Raw genomic sequence first — 21906 nt, 5'->3', positions numbered from 1 at the left:
TGAAAACCCTGGTAGTGTAGTGGTTAAGTGCTACAGCTGTTAACCAAAAAGATCTGCAGTTCAAATCCACCAGGTGCTCCTTGGAAACCCTTTGGGGCAGTTCTACCCTGTCCTATAGGGTCACTATGAGTCAGAATCGACTCGACGGCAGTGGCTATAGGGAATCTGACTAGCCTAAGAGGAGAACCCTAAAGATACTGCCATCAAGGGTTTCATCAACAACACAACCTACCTAGGTACCCCCAAACGCAGATGTGCGCGGGTATCGTCTACGGGTTGACCAACCCCATCCATGTGCTCCCACTCTTAGACAAGAGCAGCCAAACAAGGAATGTAAGGAATCAGAGAAGAGCTTCTAATGTGTAAAACAGAGACCAAAACAAACATAAAAATGCAACAAAGACTATAAAAGGAGAAGAACACTTAATTAAAAATTAAAACTGTCAATATAGTCAGATAAGATGCTACAACCATGAAACAAGAACAGGACACTATAAAAAACAAAAGTTAATTAGAGGAAAAAAGTGCTTTTGGAAATTAAAAATATGATAGCAGAAATGAAAAAACTGAATAAAGGGATTAGACGATAGAGTCTCTTCCAAAAAAAGAGGTGGGGAACATAAATAAAAAAATTGAAGTTCTGGTCCAGGAGATCTAAATTTGAATAATAAATTCCAGAAAGAAGAAACAGAACAAAAAAGAAGGGAAGGTACTACAAAATAACTCAAGGACATTTCTCAAAGCCAAAGGGTATGAGATTCTGTATGGAAAGAGTTCTTCAAGTGCCCAGCACAATACATGAAAATGGACCCACACGAAGTCCCATTATCATGAAACTTCAAGACACTGGGAACAAAGAAAAAAATGCTGCAAACTTCTAGAGTGGAAAATAGGAATTAAGGCCTCAATTTATTTCTGAAGCAGCTGTCTCAAGAAGCTATTGGAGGCCTGAGGTAGTTTTCAAACCTTAAACCAAAAACATCCCCTGAAGTCTTCTTTAATCCAAACAATAGTTAGCTTAATTAATAAAGAATGTCTGCCTTGAGCACTGTGTTCTTTTCAAGAACTATTTATACGAGTTCAAATTGACAACAGCAACCCAAAACATCACATAGAAAGCTTAGGGGGAGGCGAGTTTATGTTAATGGTAGGGGAATAATTTGGAAAAGGAGGAGGAGAATAGTTGCACAACTTGGACAATGTAATCAATGTCACTGAATTGAATGTACACAAATTACTGAATTAGTGTATGCTTTGCTGTGTATATTTTCAATACCAACAACAAAATATAAACTAAATTATTAAAAAAATCAGAAGCACGCACAAAGAAGCTACTGGAGGAAGTGCTCCTTCAAAACCAGACTAAATCAGGAAATAGGAGGAGTCGGGATACAGCAAACAGGAGCATCTGATGGTGAGAAGGTGCCAGAAAACAGCTGTGCACCCAGAGCAGGTGGTCCAGAAGAAAGGGCACGTGGGAAGTTCTCCAAGAAGATGAAATCAACTGAATACCTTATATGCCTGAACATACCAAGAACTGATGGAAGAGTTCAGAGGTGAAATAGTAATACGTAAATTTTTTTTAAAAACTTTAAAAAGCAAGACCAGTATTAACGCCAGAGAAAACAAAAGGGTGTACAGAGAAATAATCATAACTAATAAACATTAATTCAAGACTTGGCTATGAACAAGGTTTATATGATCATAGTCAGAGAAAACAGCTATAACCAAAATTACAATACCTCTGTACTGGGAGTAGCAGTGGGGGCAGAAAGGGTGAATGTGTGGTGGGAATGGGTGGAGAGAAAAGAGCTAAAGCCTCATCTTCCTTAGTGGGAAGTCATTACATAAGTTCTAAAGCTCTTAAGTCAGGGGGCAGCAGGACAATGTGTTATCTAGAAGTTTGGATGTAAATACCAAAAGAATGTGCTAAGAGAGTTTAAAGTGGGAGCCACTAGGGAGGGGAGAATGAAGAGTATGAGGACAGGAAACTGCTGGAGCTTTTTGTTATAAATCATGTTGTAGAAGTAGCTATAGAAATATTGTACTCTTTTTATGTGCATGTATATATAACTTGGAGCCCTGATGGTGTAGTGGTTAAGAGCTCAGCTGCTAATCAAAAAGTTGGCAGCTCGAATGCTCCAGCCACTAATGGGAAACCCTACGAAGCAGTTCTGCTCTGTCCTATAGGGTTTCTCTAAGTCAATCTGCTCAATGGCAATGACTTTTTTTTAAAAGTATAATTTATGTGTATGTACCATTGCTAAAAATAACTTGCATGTATGTGTACAAACCCAAAAACCCAAACCCTTTGCCATCGAGTTGATTTTGGCTCATAGTGACCCTCTATGTGTATAATGTTTAAAAAATTGTAACACATTCTGCTTTCCAACTTACTATATAGTTTTCAAATTATCAAACTATAGGTAAATTATAGAAGTGTTACATTAAATGCTAACCTATAAAAGAATCTACTCTACTAGTACATGTAGAATCTATATTACAATTAGGTCTATTAGATAATTTTCTTAGACTATTTAAATGCTGAGTCCATGTCTTTTTGGTCAAGTTCATTTCACAACACTCTTGGTAATATGAAGTACTCACAAGCTCTAGTGGACTGAGACGTGCGCCAGAGATAGGCCTTGAATCAGGTGATTCAAAGCTGGATGCGTGGAGGCTAGCAAAAGACAAAGCAAGGAAGCATTAGTGTTTGTGAATAACTATTTTATTTCTAGTGTATGTTAGTTCACTCAAGCAAAAAACAAGTAAACACATTCAATTAATAAGCTTTGGGGAAGAAGCAAATTTTAAAAATGTTATAGTACTTAAGACATTTTATTAGCAAGTCTTTTCACTGCTTTTAGAAAGATTAAAAATATTGAATAACAAAGAAATACATCCAGTAATTTTTTTTTTTTAGCTTCATAAAGTTGATAAGACAACCACTACTAACCATTTCAACCCAAAGCAATTTCCCAGATTCAAGGTCTAGGATTACCTTTAGGAATCCTGAACAGCTACAACGTGCGTAATTAACCAGTTGCCATCGAGTCATCTCTCACTCATGGCGACCACACATGTTAGAGTACAACTGTGCTCTATTGGGTTTTCAGTGGCTGATTTTTCAGAAGTAGACGGTCAGGCCTTTCTTCTAAGGAACCTCTGGTTGGACTAGAACCTCCATCCTTCATTTAGGTTAGCAGCCAAACACATTAACCGTTTATACCACCCAAGTACTCCCGGGGCATAATTAGCAGAAGTCAAACTTAATTTATCCACAGCTAGAATTAAGGGAAAATGTCAATTGGTGATTTAAATGTCTGAAAGTGCATTTAAGATATATGTCATATACCTGAAGGAAGAAGGAGGTCTATTTTCTGGTGTTCTTGAAGATTTAGGTCCAAATAGCTTTCTTTGGTCTTCCTGTGGCGTAAATGGCCTTTGAGTTCTAACTGTTCTCAGTGCGTTTCGAGCCTCATTTATGATTTCTGCACTGGTCTTCTGCTTGGACACTGAAGGTCGATAAAATGGATCCAGCTTTTCTAACTTTTTATCACTTGGAGACAGCATCTTTCCTTTTAAAGTAAAACGTTCTTCAGGTAGACACCACACACTGCAAATATACGGTACAAACCATCAACTATTTTTTTCCAATACATCAGACAGGAGTGCTTAAACCCAACCATATTAGCTTAAACCATTCCACTATATTACACTTGAAAAAATCATAAACAATTTTTAATTAAAAATACACCACTTAGAAGGTCAGGAAGAGCTGTCAAAACTGTAGATGGATGTGCACAGTTATGCCTATGGGAGTATACATGGTTGAGGGAAAAGTTGTACAAGGAAGAGGTCCAGGAAGAAAGCTAACTCTTGAGGGGAAAGAAGATAAATCGTGAAAGACGACAGACTAGGAGAGATTGTCATCTCATATTCTCCAATCTATAAGGGGGTTCTGTTAAAAAATTTAACCAAAGTTTCCTTTTCTTCACCACACTTTCCACACAAGATGCTAATGCAAAGACTAAATTTTAATTTTATACAAGGTGGGGCTTATTTCCAAACCATACTTGCTTTTACAACAAACTTCAGAGAAAGGTTCAGTCCCACATTTGTCCATAATATATTTAAATGAATTGATTCAAATCACCTTTAATCTCACATAGTGTCCGAGGTGAACAAATACTAAACAGCAATAGCAGATGGTCCTTTCCCAGGCGTCTTCCTCAGTTAAAAAGTTAAAGTCCTGCACACACACACAAAAAAAACCTGTTGCCATCGAGTTGATTCCAACTGATAGCAACCCTATGGAGAAAAAATGCCCCACAGGGTTTCCAAAGAGCCGTTGGTGAATTCGAACTATCGACCACTATGCAGATCCTTATCAAACGCTGGTATACCCCATGGAGGCCTGAATAACTTGGCAAGATACCTCTGACAGCTTTGAACTGTTTTCAAAATTTTAATTCTAATCAGTATATGGTGTTAGATATATAGGAATTCATTAAAAAAAAAAAAACCTAACCCTCTAAAAATGTTAAAGCTCTGGGGAATTTTTTTTTTTCCGTTGCTGTCCAGTCGATTCCGACTCATGGCGACCTGATAGGACTGAGTAGAGCTGCCCTGTAGGATTTCCAAGTAGCGCCTGGTGGATTCAAACAGCTGATCTTTTGGTTTGCAGCTGTAGCTCTTAACCACTACGCCACCAGGGCTTCCTAGATAGAGGTCTAGAAATGATTCATATCATATCAGCTGTCCAATTTTAGAACAACGTCTGGGGGAAAAAATGCATGATGACATATGCCCAAGGAAACTAAAATGATCTCATTTCCACAAGTGAAGGTATCAATAGGTGATTCCCTAAACAAATAAAGATTTATCATACTATGACTCTATACATTAAGTTGTTCCATAAAAACAAACAACAAGAACATCTGTTTAGTTTACCCAAGCCCCACGTCAAAATCTTTTGAGGAAAAGAGTAAGGCGAAAACTACAAAAAATATGTCATTCTTTTCATATGGAAAGGCAGGTGTTGTGGTAAAACAGTAAAAATTACTGGGTAAGCAATGCTATCCTTGGAATTTTTGATATAGGGTTTTGAATTTGTTAAGCAAGGACTCTAGAATTATGTACACAAATACAACTATAAAATACTATGGCAGCCCAGTACATTTTGCTTCTAACACCTCTGATGTGATTGATTCTTTATTTAGAAAAATTCAATAATAATTACTAAAAATATGTATAAAGTGTTTTACACATTTCTGTAAATCATTTCCTGGAGCCCTGGTTATGCGTGGTTAAGAGCTCGGCTGCTAACTAAAAGGTCAACAGTTCAAATCCACCAGCTTCTCTGGAGAAACCCTACTGGGCAGTTCTACTCTGTCCTATAGGGTCACTATGAGTCGGGGTCAACTCAATGGCAACGGGTTTGTTTTGTTTTTTTAATAAATCATTTATTTTTCGATGCATAATGATATAATTCAATTCCTACAACATCTAATTTAAACAGTTATGGTAGGTTTGTTTGTTTTTAAAAGGTCCATTGCAGTACAAAATCATGCCACATAGTGAGACGTTTCTTACAACGAACAGGTTTCTGCCAGTGCCTAAATCAGGTTTGTGACCCCTTTGGTCTGACATGATTCTAATGAGTCTATTAATGTATAAAATTAATTCTGGCAAAATAATAAAAGTTGGAGAAAGTGCTTTGGAAGAATGAAAACCAAAACCAAACCAGTTGCCATTGAGTCAATTCCAACTTACAGCCACTGTCTTAGTTATCTAGTGCTGCCGTAACAGAAATACCATAAGTAAATGGCTTTAACAAACAGAAATTTACTTTCTCAGAGTTTAGGAGGCTAGAATTCTGAATTGAGAGCATGGGTTCACAGGGAACGCTTTCCCTGTAGGCTCCAGAAGAAGGTCCTTGCCTCTTTTCAATATTTGTGGGCCTAGCATTCCTTGGATATCGCCATGTGTCTTGGCATCAATCTTCCCCTGGGTCTAGGAGTTTCTCAGTGCAGGGAACCTGGGTCCAAAGGACACTCTCTGCTCTCGGCTCTTCTTTCTTGGTGGTAGTAAAGTCCCTTCCCTCTCTGCTCACCTCTCTTTTTACCTCTTGTAAGATAAAAAGTGTGACTCATGCAACAATGTGACTGGAGCATACCCTCTTGTAAGGCTGTGACTCAAGATACACCCCAACACATCACAAAATGGAGAATAACTACATCAGATCACAAAATGAAGGACAAGCACACAATACTGGGAATCATGGCCTAGCCAATTTCACACATATTTTGCGGGGGACACAATTCAATCCAAGACAGTGATCCCATGTGTTGCAGAGTAGGGTTTTCAAGGTTCTGACCTTTTGCAAGCAGATAAACAGGCCTTTCTTCCAAGGTGCTCTAGGTGGGTTTGAAAGGTATTAAAATGGCCATGGCAGTAGTATCTGACCTCCTCTAACTTTACAAGGAGGACAGAGAATCAAGATCAACAGCCCGAGCCTGATTCCTGTAAGGCAGAGGTCAGACATGCCTCCTCTCTCCACCATCTTTACGAACTCTGACACCAACTGTCCCTCCCATGGAGCTACTTCTCTGCTGAGTTTAATAATTCGTTGCAATGGCAACAAAGAACTCACAGACCATATTCACAATTACAGGGTTTATTAGTGAAATAACAGGTTACAATTCAGATTAAGGAATGCTCAGCATACAGTTCTTCAATCAGGACTACCTCTCCTCAGCTATGCCTGCAGACATGCCTCTCTGGCCTCTCGGTCTCTGCTCTGCTAAGTGTTATGAAGCTCTTTTACATCTGCAAATAAGTGCCTAGAGGCACCCCACTCTGCCAGTAACCCTCAGACCGCTCTTTTGCTCAGTGGGTCAATAAGCCCAGCTCCAAGTGCTTGGAGGCACCCTACTTCACCAGCAAGCCTCCTGCCTGTCTCCTGATTCTGCTGCCTTTGTGGCCACCATTTCTCTGCTGCTGCTTCTCGTCATCTTGCTGTCTTTGGTGTTACAGCTCTCTCTCTGTCTCCTGGGTATTGGAGGGTCTCAGCGCAGGGATCCCACTTCCAAAGGAACACACTCCCGTCTTGGTGATGTCAGGAACCCTCTCTGCTCTAGAATTGGCTCTTTTAAGCCTAGTGGGATGGCAAAACTGACCAATCCCCTCGTTAGGGTTCCAGACACCTTATTTTTGCATCTTATTTACATTATTAGCAAGCTATCCAATCCCCTTGGTGGATCACAAGCACCTCATTTGCATAGTCTCACCAAGTCTCTTGGTGGGAGTTACAAAACAATGGTAAAAAATGCCATATAAAAGCAATCCATCGCACCGCAAATGGCCAACATTTTGGTTAGCAGTAAAGTGCTCAATGGCTTGTACAACCCAGGGACTCCACATTCTTGACTTAAGGTTCTTCATGGCTATACTCCCGTTTGCACTGAGAACTATACTCTTTCAGCAGGAACATTTACTCAGGTCAAATTCTAAGAGTTCTGTGAATTATTTGGGCACACAGGAATTTAGACTGTGTGGAAATACTGGTGGAATTAATGTAGACAATGGACTTAAGAATATTTTTGTCTAAATTTTTACCACGAATCCCAACACAACATTCTTTCTTCCTCTTCTTTCCCCCAAATCTCACTTTAACTGTGAGAAACTGGTTCAATAATATATGATTTACACAGTTAATATATTAATATTAAATTAATAGTGCTATAACATTAGCTGAATCAAACATGGAAATGTTCAGTAATACAAGTGAACTGATTTAGAATTTGGTCATTTCAGGAGGACGGAGAATGTTTTTGTTTTACATTTATTAAATTACGAATTATTACTTAAAAAAAAAAAAAAAAAGAAAGAAACCATTGCCGCCAAGTTGATTCCAATTCATAGCAACTCTACAGGACAGAGTAGAACTGCCCCATAGGGTTTCCACAGAGCAGTTAGTGGATTTGAACTGCTGACCTTTTGGTTAACAGCCAAGCTCTTAACCACTGTGCTACCAGGGCTCCACAAAATCCTTACATTAGGTGGTTTTTATTCTACTTGAAAAACAACCACTCAGAGTTTTAAAGCTGGCTTAAAAAAAAAAAAAATTTTTTTTTAATTTATAGTAAAGTTTTTTTTATGCCTGAACTATAACACAATAAAACAAAACAACAACAACAAAAAAATCCGATTTGTGGAGTTGATTCCTACTCATGGTGACCCCATGAGTTACAGAGTAGAACTCCATAAGGTTTTCTTGACTGTAATCTATAAAGATTACAGATACAGGAAGCAGATAGACATGCCTTTCTTCTGTGGTGCTGCTGGTTGTGTTCAAGCCATCAACCTTTCGGTTAATCAAGCACAAACCATTTGTGCCACCCAGGACACAATGTTGTTGCTGTTAGGTGCCGTCAATTCCAACTCCATGTACAACAGAACAAAACACTGCCCGGACCTGCACCATCCTCGCAATCATTACTATGTTTGAGCCCATTATTGCAGCCACTGTGTCAATCCATCTCATTGAGGGTCTTCCTCTTTTTCGCTGACCCTCTACTTTACCAAGCATGATGTCCTTCTCCAGGACTGGTCCCTTCTGATAACATGTCCAAAGCATGTGAGACAAAGTCTCACCATCCTTGCTTCTAAGGAACATCCTTACTGGACTTCTTCCAAGACAGGTTTGTTGGTTCTTCTGGCAGTCCATGGTATATTCAATATTCTCCACCAACATCATAATTCAAAGGCATCAATCCTTCTTTGGTGTTCCTTATTCTGCTTTCACATGCATATGAGGTGACCGAAAATAACGTAACTTGATCAAGTACACCTTAGTCCTCAAGATGACATCTTTGTTTTTTAACACCTTAAAGAGGTCTTTTGCAGCAGATTTGCCCAATGTAATACGTTGTTTGATTTCTTGGCTGCTGCTTCCATGGGTGTTGATCGTAGATCCAAGTAAAATGGAATCCCTGACAACTTTAATATTTTTTCCATTTATCATGATGGTACTTATTGGTCCAGTTGTGCAGATTTTTTTTTTTTATGTTGAGGTGTAATTGATATTGAAGGCTGCAGTCTTTGATGAAACAGTACAATTTCTGTGACAATTCTGTCAAATTTCTTTGACACAATAAAAACCACAAAAACCTGTTGCCTTTAAGTCAATGCTGACTCATAGCGACCCTATAGGACAGAGTAGAATTTCCCCATAGAGTTTCCAATGAACAGCTGGTAGATTCGAACTGCCCACCTTTTGGTTAGCAGCCAAGGTCTTAACCACTGTACCACCAGGGCTCCTTGACACAATAGTACCACAGAAATTTTAACCTTACAAAAATTTTCCTGACAACAGGAGCAAATTCAGTCAACTAGTATTTATTAACTCTTATTTGAAAAGCCCTCCGCTCAAACATCTCAGAAAAGAAAGAAGAATAAAATAGTCTCCTCCCTCAGGCAAGGAGGTCCACACTAATGCCAAACATTTATAATACCTAGTACTATGCTAAAAACCCAAACCCATTGCCGTCAAGTCAATTCTGACTCATAGCAACCCTACAGGACAGAGTAGAACTGCCCCACAAAGTTTCCAAGGAGCGCCTAGTAGATTTGAACTGCCAACCTTTTGGTTAGCAGCTGTAGCACTTAACCACTATGCCACCAGGGTTTCCAGTACTATGCTAGGTACTCATAAATACGTTGTCTCAAACTAATCCCCACAACAATTTTGTGAAGTGGATAGTCTTAAAAAATAGCAAAAAAAAAAGCCACAACATATACCTAGAGATGATATTCAAACTATGTGTCGATTAGATGGGGTGAGGGGAGGCAGGGCACTGGGAAGCCTTGGGGCTGCAGCTATTTACCCACCAATAGAGGGATATTCCAGTATTTTCACATTGGAACAGCCTTCTTGGGGCGTACCAGCTGAGTATCAGTCTTGCTTGTACCCAAATTATTTTATACAAGGTAGAAACTGATGGGGGCAATGAAAAAGAAAGAGAGAGAGAGAAAATGGGGAAGACATCTCTGATTGGCAGGCGGCATCAGGAAGATTTCCTGGAGGAGGTGGTGCTTGAGCCAAGTTCTGAAAAATGGGTTGAATTTGGGCAAGTGGCAATGGCCGGCACTGGGGCTGAAATAGAGGAGGAAGCTCCAGAAAAGTCAATGAGTGAGCCAAGGCAGAGAGCATCAGGAACTCAGAAATGTATGAGGTGTGTGCTAGACAAGAGGGAACTCTGGAGATGTAGGTTGCTGGAGACCAGAGACAGAACAGAATGGCAAGTCAAACAATTAAATAAAAGCTGTTGAGTAAATGAAATAAAAGATTTTCAGGCCTGACTTGATCTAGCAGGGATGAGCAGGATGGAATGGAGAAGAAACTAGAAGTGGCAAAATCTGGCAGTTCTTATATAATGGCCTAGCTAATTCTTAGAGGTCACTTCCTCAAAGAAGCTTTCCTGGACCTACCTCCCCAACTCTCCCAGCCTGAGACAGGCGCCCCATCCCCTTCAGGCTCCAAAAGGTCCCAGCTAGTCTCTGTCACTACACTTCTGCTACTATGCTAGAACCGACTGAGTACCTGGTTCTGAGCTCTGACCATCCAAGTGAGGTACACTGAAAGTCAACACTTCCATAATTGCTGGGCTCCACTTTCAAATGTAGACCTGAGTCAAGAAATTTCCAGCTGAATGTTGCATGGCTTCTTTATTTTGAGATATTTGTTATGGTAGATTATGTAAATACTTCAGAGTTTATTTCAAACAGCATCTGATTCTTGATGCCATATGATAGCGTGAGTTCAGCTTTAACCCTCTTTCCCTTTTTTGTCTTTATTTCAAGTTGCCTGGCACAGAGTCCTACTCAATAAATGTTGTGATAGTGAAGGAGATATTGAAAAGCCTGAGACACAGGAGTGAGGGTGAAATAGGGGTAAGAAGAGAGATGAGAACAAGCCAGGTGCATCAAGAACAGAAATCCAACAGGATCTGGCACCTGAGAAGGCAAAGAAGAGGCCAGAGGCAACACTGGGTATGCAAATCTAGGATGGTAGGAAGGTGAGCGGCTCTTTTCAAAGAATGGAAATGCAGACTGATGGGAAAAAAGACAGAGGTTCACTTCTGTCTCGCATCACAGGTCTCTAGTTTGGGCACAGGACCTCCACAGGATGAAGACCACCAGCAGTCAGAAATTTGAAACTAGAGACCTTTTTTTTTAAAAAAACTATTTCTTATTTGCTTGGGGAAAAGTTCAAAGTCATAACTGATAAATTATAAACAGATAAATGCTGGTGTAAGGGTTCAAACTCTGACAATTCTCAGCTATTTAACTCTCGGAAAAGTCTCTAACATCTCTAAGCCTGTTTCCTCATCTGTAAAATGCAGATAGTAACAGTACTTGCCTCACAGATTGTTTTGAGAATTAGATGAGATAAATGTAATGTGCTTTAGCATGGCACCCAGACCTTAAAAAATGTTCATAATTCCTGCCCAAGTGCTAGGTGATAAAATAAGAGAATAAAAATTTCTCCCATGAATGAAAAACTGCATTTTAAAAAAGAAACTGCCGAAGAAAGAGGAAGATATCTGTCAATGTTTTTATACACTTTATAAGTTTTCAAATTGAAATGGGATGGGGGTTGTTTTCCTTTGTGAGACCTTTTATTAAGGATTTGATTGGCTATCAGCTACGCCAAATCAACAGGTTCTAAAAAACTCACAAAGTAGGATACAAATAAACAATGCTGCTTATTTTTCTAACAAGTTAAAATAACTCTAAATCAGGGGGAGATGGAAGGCCTGCTGCGGAACCTGTGGGAACTGATTATAAATGGCATCATGTGTTGTTGTTGTTAGGTGCCGTGAGTTGGTTCCAACTCATAGCAACCCTATGCATAAAAGAACAAAACACTGCCCAGTCCTGCGCCAACCTTATAATCGTTGTTATGTTTGAGCCTATTGTTGCAGCCACTGTGTCGGTCCACCTCGTTGAGGGTCTTTCTCTTTTCCACTGACCCTGTACTTTTCCAAGCATGATGTCCTTTTCCAGGGACTGGTCCCTCCTGACAACATGTCCAAAGTATTGTTGTTGTTGTTAGGTGCTGTCGAGTCGGTTCCGACTCATAGCGACCCTACGCACAACAGAACGAAACACTGCCCGGTCCTGTGCCATCCTCACAATCGTTGTTATGCTTGAGTTCATCGTTGCAGCCACTGTGTCAATCCACCTCGTTGAGGGTCTTCCTCTTTTCCGCTGACCCTGTACTCTGCCAAGCATGATGTCCTTCTCCAGGGACTCATCCCTCCTGACAACATGTCCAAAGTATGTAAGACGCAGCCTCCCCATCCTTGCCTCTAAGGAGCATTCTGGCCGCACTTGTTCCAAGACAGATTTGTTCGTTCTTTTGGCAGTCCATGGTATATTCAATATTCTTTGCCAACACCACAATTCAAAGGTGTCAACTCTTCTTCGGTCTTCCTTATTCATTGTCCAGCTTTCACATGCATATGATGCGACTGAAAATACTATGGCTTGGGTTGAGCGCACCTTAGTCTTCAAGGTGACATCTTTGTTTTTCAACACTTTAAAGAGGTCCTTTGCAGAAGATTTGCCCAATCCAATGCGTCCTTTGATTTCTTAACTGCTGCTTCCATGGCTGTTGATTGTGGATGCAAGTAAAATGAAATCTTTTCTCCATTTATCATGATGTTTCTTATTGGTCCAGCTGTGAGGATTTTTGTTTTCTCTATGTTGAGATGTAATCCATACTGAAGGCTGTGGTCTTTGATCTTCATCAGTAAGTGCTTCAAGTCCTCTTCACTTTCAGCAAGCAAGGCTGCGTCATCTGCATAAGGCAGGTTGTTAATGAGTCTTCCTCCAATCCTGATGCCCCATTCTTCTTCATATAGTCCAGCTTCTTGTATTATTTGCTCAGCATACAGATTGAATAGGTATGGTGAACGGATACAACCCTGACGCACACCTTTCCTGACTTTAAACCACTCAGGATGTTTACCTGCGTTTTATTGACTATGTAAAAGCATTCGACTGTGTGGATCATAACAAATTATGGATAATGTTGAGAAGAATGGGAATTCCAGAACACTTCATTGTGCTCATGAAGAACCTGTACACAGACCAAGAGGCAGTTGTTCAGACAGAACACGGATACTGAGCATTATGTGTAGGTACGATGTATTTTTACATAGATTGTTACACACACACCTTATTTATTTAAGCCCTACCTGTACTGTTTTTTTGTACTGTAGCCTACAAGAGCCCAGGGACAATCAGTTTTTCCTCTCTGTGACCTTCGCCTGGTTACCTGTACTGTTTTTTTGTACTGTAGCCTACAAGAGCCCAGGGACAATCAGTTTTTCCTCTCTGTGACCTTGGCCTGGTCACTGCCTAGAGAAAGCCCCTGGTCTACGATTCTTTCATGTAATAAATATTACTGAGCTTCTATTAAGTACCACACCGCTAAAGTGCTGAGTGTGTAGAAACGAGAGCCATGGCCCAACCCAGAAGAGCAGGCACAGGACACTCCCATAGCCTCTTTCCCTCATCAGGGACAGAAAGGTGGACAACAGTCAACGGGATCCCCGGAGCGCCGGCGGGAACCGCCGCACCTCCCGCCCAGCCGGCGGCTCTCCCACCCCGGGTAATGCTTGCTGCTCCACAGGTCCTGGCCAGGCCACAGCGCAGGACCGTCCTCATCCCGCCAGCCCTCCCGCCTGCCTGCTTAGTCAGGCCAGCCGCCGTCTCCATGGCAACTGTACACAAACTACCTCCCGCCACCGCCCGAGCCGCCCGCCCGCTGAACCACTCAGGTACCCGAGGGCGGAACGGGCGGGAGGGACTTGGGAGTGAGCGTACGGACGGGGGCTTCTGGCCTGACCCAATGCACCTGTGATTGCCGCTGGAGACAGTCACCAGCTGCCGACGCTCAGCTCATCCCTTCTGTCTTCCCGAAGCAGCTGCAGCTGCGATAGATAAGGCGGGGCCGGGCGGTCGCCGGGCGCCGCTCGGCAACTGAGCCTGCGCGAGTCTATCTAGCCAACGCATGCGTAGAAATGCTGAGGGAGTGGGTATCCGAGAGCGGGAGTGGGAGGAGCCTGGCAGAGGGCTGGAGGCAGGGAGTGCTAGTGCCGCGTGAAGCAAGAGGAAAAGCGGGAGCTGAGAAGGAAGACACGTGTGCATTTAAATTAGCAATTTATGGAACCACATTTGTTGATCCCCAATGAGATCTCAGCACCTCTGATAATAAGCAGGGTGGCAACTTAGTGCTGGGAGTAAGAATCAAGATTTACTGGTTCAAGTCGCTGCTCTGCCACTTAACTGTGTAACCTCATACTGATGCTTGAGCTCTTACTTTCCTCCTCGCAAAATGGAAGGAAATGATAATACCTGGCTAGGTTTTATGGTTGTTGTGAAGACTGAATGAGAAAGGAGATGTAAGGTGCTAAGGATGTGGCAATCAATGAATGTTAAACTGTTCACTATTACCACAAAAGCCCTTGGATTTGTGCAGCACTTTGTTTTTAATATCTGTCAAGTCAAAGGGTTTGCAAAGTGCCTGGCAACCCCATTTCACAGGAGAGGAACTAGGGGCAGAGTGGAGACCTAGGTTCAAGTCTAAGTGCATGTCATGGTTTGAATTGTGTCCCCAAAAATATGTGTCAAGTTGGTTAGGCCACGATTCCAGTATTCTATGGTTGTCCTCCATTTTGTGATTGTAATTTAATGTTAAAGAGGATTAGGATAGTATTGTAACACGCTTACAAGATCACATCCCTGATTCAGTGTAAAGGGAGTTTCCCTGGAGTGTGGACTGCACCACCTTTTATCTTACAATAGATAAAAGGGAAGGGAAGCAAGCACAGAGTGGGCACCTCATACCACCAAGAAAGCAGTGCTGAGAGCAGAACATGTCTTTTGGACCTGGGCTTCCTGCTCAGAGAATTTCCTCATACAGGGGAAGACTGATGACAAGGACCTTCCTCCAGAGGGAAAGAGAGAGCCTTCCCCTGGAGCTGAGACCTTGAATTTGGACTTCTAGCCTACTAGACTGTGAGAGAATAGATTTCTCTTTGTTAAAGCCATCCACTTGTGGTATTTCTGTTATAGCAGCACTAGATGATTAAGACACTGCCCCATGGCCAATCATTTTTGGTTCTTACTGCATCATCACAGTTAAATGACAAAAAAAAAAAAAAAAAAAACCCTCATTTATACATTTCTTGTTTTGTATTTTTTCTCTGCTGTTAGATCACTAAGAAACACTTTACAGTGTTAAATACAAGTGAGACCATATAATCACTCTCCATTCAGGTTTGTACCAGGTTTTATAAATATGGAGATTTTTCAGCTGAAGTGGTGTTTTTGTGAAAGTCCTAAATTTGGGGGTGCTTGATGGTGAAAGGACTGCTAGCCCAGACTTGGGTTCAGTAACTCACTGCTTTTGTTGTAACTTTTATATAGACTTAATCTCAAATGAAGAAAATGTTCTCTTTGTAACCAAGCTAAGAAAGAATGTTGTCAGCTTGTTCTCAAACAGCCTTGATACAGTGTATCTAACCTCTGTGTTCCTGGAAAGGAATGTCTTGCAACTGTCTTGTAACCACCCTGTAAACCCCCTACAGTTACCAAGTAGTAACTAATCAACAAAGACTCTGTAAACCAATCATGTTAACATCCCTGCTTCAAGATATCCCATCTCCCACTTCCCTGAATCATTGAGCACCTATCAGAAATTTTGTATTGTTAGTTCTTGGTTTTACCATATAAATATGCCTTTGTAATATTTTTTGTAATTGCACCATCTTGGAGTGCTGCAGTTTCACTTTGTGGACTGTGAGTTTCCCTAGTTTAAACCGTATCTTGCCTTCAGTAAAACTCTTTGCTTTTGCTTTAACTGAGTACACAGTATTACTTTTTGACAGTTCTTTGTGTCAGAAGTGGGGATGCAAAGACTTGATGCCTTCCACGATCCTAGGACATTGAGAATACAGGCTTGGCCAACAGAGCCTTTTGGTTCATCACCTCCCCAGCCTCCCAGAGGTCATCTAGGGTAAGCCATCTCTTGAACCCAGACTTCACTCTCTGTGTTAAGCTCTCTGAGATTTTACCATTGGCTTCATTTCTTTACTTTCATTTTCTGTTGTCTCTTCAAACACTTTGCATGTATATTCACTGCTATCTGTTGGTTGGTGAATAAACCACTCTCAGTTCCTCCCTTTCAGTATTTTTGGCTGTTAAAAGGTCTCAGAGCTTAATATAGCCTTATATTGCTGTCTTGAAGACAGCACCTCTCCTTGAAGAGCAGCTCAGAGTACCCCCACTTGGTACTCACTGCTCGTTTTGTTTTCTTGTGTACATGTTAAGATTTTCATTGCATGTGCACTTAAGGCTCAGACTCATAGCAGGATGGGGAATGCCACTTCTAAGGATTTGGTGGGGCTGGCATCCAGGACCCCTGTGGCTTATGTGCACAAGCAATACAGCCCCAGTACATGCTTGTTCCTGGATCAGTGGCATAATTTAACTAAAGATAGTCTGAAGGACCAGTGGCTATTGTGGGGTACTTTTGACCTAGGTAAACTAATTTTTCTGCACAGTAAATAAGAAGGAAAAGGGTCCCAGATTAAACAGGCACACTGGGGCTTATATTTAGATTGGTACGTAGAAGCTTCCAAAAGGCATCAGGAAAGTAGATTGGCGTCTATGCAGTTTACCATCTCCAAATTGACTGAAACATGTAAAAAAAAAAAAAAAAAAAAAAACTCCAATGCCAGGCAGCAATCACTCCTCAGCTGACACCAACTACTCCCTCTCCAGCTGAGTCCTCTCTGTACCGGTCTTTGCCTTCTTACTCTTCTACTAACACCTTCTCCGAACTTCCTTTCTTCCCTAAAAACTCTCCTAAATAGGAGAAGCCTATTCCTGAAATGCCCTTTGAAGCTGGCCCCTGGCTCCAGGGATCAGCACTAGAGAAATCCCTAGGGAACCAGTCATGTCTTTTGTTGTCTGGACTCATACTGAGCTGCATAGCATTGTTAAGGACTTCCTAGTCTTACATAAAGACCCCTACCAATTTTCTAAAGAATCTAAAGTCTTTGTTAAAACTTACCAGCCTGGATTACCTGATTTATGTCAACTAGTGCACATACTAGTCAGCCCTGGGAATGCACAGATATGGCTAGAAGAGGCTGACTGGAAAGATCCCCAAGCTAGTTTGGCCCTAGATACTACCAAGACAGCCCAGGATTTTACTCAAAGAGACCCAAAAGAAAGGACAGAATTTACTGGGTTCTCTTAATAAAGCCTTTCCTCCAGTACTTGATTGGACTAAAATTCATTCATACACACAGAATAAAGGTGAGAGCATGTGTGATTATCAAGACTGGCTATATCAAAGGCTTGTTTCAAATTCTGAGTTGGCTTCTTTGACCCCTGAGTGACAGGGACCTTTAATGCAGCTTTCATATCTGGTCTTAATCCTGAATAATCTGCCTTAGTGAAGAGGCATCGAATGGACTGGAAGGCCGCCCCCATAGCTGAATTGACAGGCTAAGCCCATGAACTGACCCTAACTATGGAAACTAAACAAGCTAGTAAGGCAAACAAATTAATGGCTCTGCAATAGCAGCAGTTACAGTCCCCTGGCCAGGAGAATTTCAAATCTCCTGGATCATCCCAATCTGGTGTTTGCTATTACTGCAAAAAACCCAGGCACTTTAATAAGGATTTTATAAAATTGAAGAACAAAATAAGGAGTCAACCACTAACCCCCTCCACCCCCAAGCTGGAATGACAGGGTTCTGGGGAATGCACAGAGGCTTTTCCCATGGTGGCTTTAAATTGTCAAGGAGAGGAGGCGGGGCCAAGATGGTGGAGTGGTCAGACACTTCCAGTGAACCCTCATACAAAAAGACCCCCGCCAAAAAAGTTAAACGATTACAGTTCTGACAAGCTAGAAGCCTTGAACATCAAAGGCAAAGTTAGAAAAAGTACTGAGTGGTAGGTGGAGGGAGAGACAGTTCAGAAGCAGAGAGGAGTTCCCGGACCTGAATCTCTGGAAACCCTCAGGCACCATTCCCCAGAGTGACTTTGTCGGGCTGGTGGTAGCGTTTGGCTGTAGTTTCCTCAGGGGAAAACAGCCAGCCACACAGCCTACTCACACCTCTGCAACCAGAGAGCAGCACTTTCGGCAAAAGCTAAGTACTTGCATATATTTCACCATGCCCCTAGCCCCCAAGCCAGCTTCAGTGGCTTCTGATTTCCCTGGGCCTGAGATAGGTCGTGTTGTATGCTCTGAGCCATTCTCCCGGCCTTGAAGAAGGAGTAAATTCACAATTGCGGAAGAGATCATCTTCCAGCTCCACTAGCCTGGGGAGCTCAGGACAGAAGCAGCTCCTGTCCAGGCATAAACAGTCTGTGGACCTTGAATAACTTTCCCTGATGCATGGACATATGTGGGCCTATTTCGGAAGAATAGACCCTCGTTGGCAGACTACAACTGTTTTAGCTATGCAGTGGAGGGGTGGGTGTTTGAAGTTTGACACCATTTTGCCTATTAAACATGGTCCTCACCTACCCACATCAGGGGCCTAAGGACTGGTGGCTCCATTCAGGTCACCCACCTGCAACGGGGTCCAAGGATGACCGGTACCCCCCCAGTCTTTACAACCAAAAGCAATGAGTGCACAAGGTCTGTCTACAGAACCCACACACCTGTACGCTCTAGGGAAGAGGGATGTGCTTTCCTCACAGACACTTGGGGGATGGTTGTCAGCCCCCTGCCTTGTTCTGTGTGTGACCTCCTGCTGCAACCAGATACCGGTACCTACGCCAATCACCACTGTCCCTCTAAGACTGTAGGGCAGAGCCTGTACCACACACATCATGACCAACTGCCTGGACACCTAAGCTGAATCCATACAAGAAAAGTGAATGGACTCCTAGGCTCATACACAAGGTAACAGCTCTAGGCATCTAGTGACAGGACGATAGAGCTCCAAAGGCAAAAATAATCAAGCTACCTCACTCAAGCAACCTATTTGGGCATATCAAAACAAACAAACAAAAAAAAAAAAAGCAAGAAGCTAGGATATAGTAAGCAAACATAAAATAAACTAACACAATAGCTTATACATGGCATGGAGACGACAGTCAATATCAAATCATGTAAAGAAACAGACCATGATCGTTTCAACAAGCTCTCAAAACAAAGAATCAAGGGATCTTCTGGATGAAGGTGCCTTCCTGGAATTACTGGATGCAGAATACAAAAGATTAATATACAGAACTCTTCAAGACATCAGGAACAAGATCAGGAAGGTGATCAGGCAATACGCAGAACAAGCCAAGGATCACACAGATAAAGCAGTTAAAGAAATTAAAAAGGTTATTCAAGAACATAATGAAAAATTTAATAAGCTGCAAGAATCCATACAGAGACAGCAATCAGAAATTCAGAAGATTAACAATAAAATTACAGAATTAGACAGCTCAATAGAAAGTCAGAGGAGCAGAACTGATCAAGTGGAAGGCAGAATTGGTGAGACTGAAGATAAAGCACTTGACGCCTATATATTTGAAGAAAAATCAGATAAAAGAATTTAAAAAAATAAAGAAACCCTAAGAATCATGTGGGACTCTTATCAAGAGAAATAACCTACGAGTGATTAGAGTGCCAGAACAGGGAGGGATAACAGAAAATACAGAGAGAATTGTTGAAGATTTGTTGGCAGAAAACTTCCCTGATATTGAGAAAGAAGAGAAGTTATCAATCCAAGATGCTCATTGAACTCTACATAAGGTAGATCTTAAAAGAAAGTCACCAAGACATATTATAATCAAACCTGCCAAAACCAATGATAAAGAGAGAATTTTAAAAGCAGCTAGGGTTAAACAAAAAGTCACCTACAAAGGAGAGTCAATAAGAATAAGCTCAGACTACTCAGCAGAAACCATGCAGGCAAGAAGTTAGTGGGATGACTTATATAAAGCATTGAAGGAAAAAAATTGCCAGCCAAGAATCATATATCCAGCAAAACTGTCTCTCAAATATGAAGGTGAAATTAGGACATTTCTAGATAAACAGAAGATTAGGGAATCCATAAAAACCAAACGAAAATTACAAGAAATATTAAAGGGAGTTCTCTGCTTAGAAAATCAATATCAGATACCAGACTAGAACACTGGACAGGGCAATAAGAGGTCAACCTAGACAGAAAATCACAAAACTAAATCAAGACAAAAAAAATGCTCAAATAAGGAAACACCGATGTTATTATGTGAAAGAAGGTAACATGAAACAAGAAAGAGGGACTAAGAAATGTAGTCATAGATTGTTCAAATGGAGAGGAAGACAAGGTGATATGAGGAAATAAAAGTTAGGTTTAAACTTGGAAATATAGTGGTAAATATTAAGGTAACCACAGAGGAGACTAACAATCCTACTCATCAAAATAAAGTACAAGAAAAAAATAGAGACTCAGCAGAAACAAAATCAAATACAAAGAATAAGAGAAAAAGGCAATATATAAAGATAAACTACTCAGCAAAAAAATTAAGTGGGAAAAAGGAACTGTCAACAGCACACAAAAGAAGACATCAAAATGATACCACCAAATTCATACGTATCCATAATTACTCTAAATGCCCCAATAAAGAGAGAGTGGTAGAACAGACTTAAAAAATACATGATCAGACTATATGCTACCTACAAGAGACACACCTTAGACTTAGAGAAACAAAGATACCAAAACTGAAAGGATGGAAAAAAATATATCCAGCAAACAACAATCAAAAAAGAGCAGAAGTGGCATTATTAATTTCTGACAAAATGACTTTCAATCCACCACAAAGAATAAGGAAGGACACAATATAATGATTAAAGGCAGAATATACCAGAAGGATATAACCATATTAAATATTTATGCACCCAATGACAGGGCTGCAAGATATAAAACAAACTCTAACAGCACTGAAAAGTGAGATAGTGCCACAATTATAGTAGGAGACTCCAACACACCACTTTCAGTGAAGGAAGCTCGAAAAAGACATGGAAGATCTAAATGCCACAGTCAATCAACTTGACCTCATAGACATATACAGAACACTCCACCCAACAGCAGCCAAGTATACTTTCATTTCCAACACACATGAAATATTCTCTAGAACAGACCACATATTAGGTCATAAAGCAAGTCTTAGCAGAATCAAAACATCGAATTGTTACAAAGTGTGTTCTCTGACCATAAGGCCATAAAAGTAGAAATCAATAACAGAAAAAGCAGATAAAAGAAATCAAACACTTGAAAACTGAACAATACCCTGCTCAAACATGACTCAGTTATAGAAGAAATCAAGGATGTAATAAAGAAATTCATAGAATCCAATGAGAATGAAAACAGTTCCTATCACAACCTTTGGAACACAGCGAAAGCAGTCCTCAGAGTTCAACTTGTATCAATAAATGCACACATCCAAAAAGAAGAAAGGGCCAAAATCAAAGAATTATCCCTGCAACTTGAACAAATAGAAAGAGAGCAACAAAAGAAACTCTCAGGCACCAGATGAAAGCAAATAATAAAAATTATAGCAGAATTAAATAAAATAGAAAACAGAAAAAAAAAAAAAAAACTGAAAGAATTAACAAGACCAAAAGCTGGTTCTTTGAAAAAATTAACAAAATTGATAAACCATTGGCCAAACTGACAAAAGAAAAACAGGAGAGGAAGCAAATAACCTGAATAAGAAATGAGATGGGTGACATTAAAACAGACCCAAATGAAATTAAAAGAATCATATCAGATTATTGCAAAAAATTGTACTTTAACAAATTTGAAAACCCAGAAGAAATGGATGAATTCCTAG

The 21906-nt window shown here is 40.8% G+C and overlaps 1 protein-coding gene across 1 annotated transcript in view; it reads right to left on the bottom strand.

Moving 5' to 3' along the window:
* The window catches only part of ARMC2 (armadillo repeat containing 2), a 139702-nt gene extending 136074 nt beyond the window's left edge, over positions 1-3628 (bottom strand). The window contains exons 1-2 of the mRNA XM_023543025.2: positions 3356-3628; positions 2608-2680 (exon numbers count right to left, since the gene is read on the bottom strand). Coding sequence (XP_023398793.1) covers positions 2608-2680; positions 3356-3573 — 291 coding nt within the window. The 5' untranslated portion in view covers positions 3574-3628. The remainder of the gene's footprint in view (positions 1-2607; positions 2681-3355) is intronic.
* Positions 3629-21906: the final 18278 nt, after the last annotated feature.

Source organism: Loxodonta africana, chromosome 1 (assembly GCF_030014295.1).
Source record: "Loxodonta africana isolate mLoxAfr1 chromosome 1, mLoxAfr1.hap2, whole genome shotgun sequence".
Lineage (NCBI taxonomy): Eukaryota > Metazoa > Chordata > Mammalia > Proboscidea > Elephantidae > Loxodonta > Loxodonta africana.
This window is presented reverse-complemented; position numbering and strand designations above follow the sequence as displayed.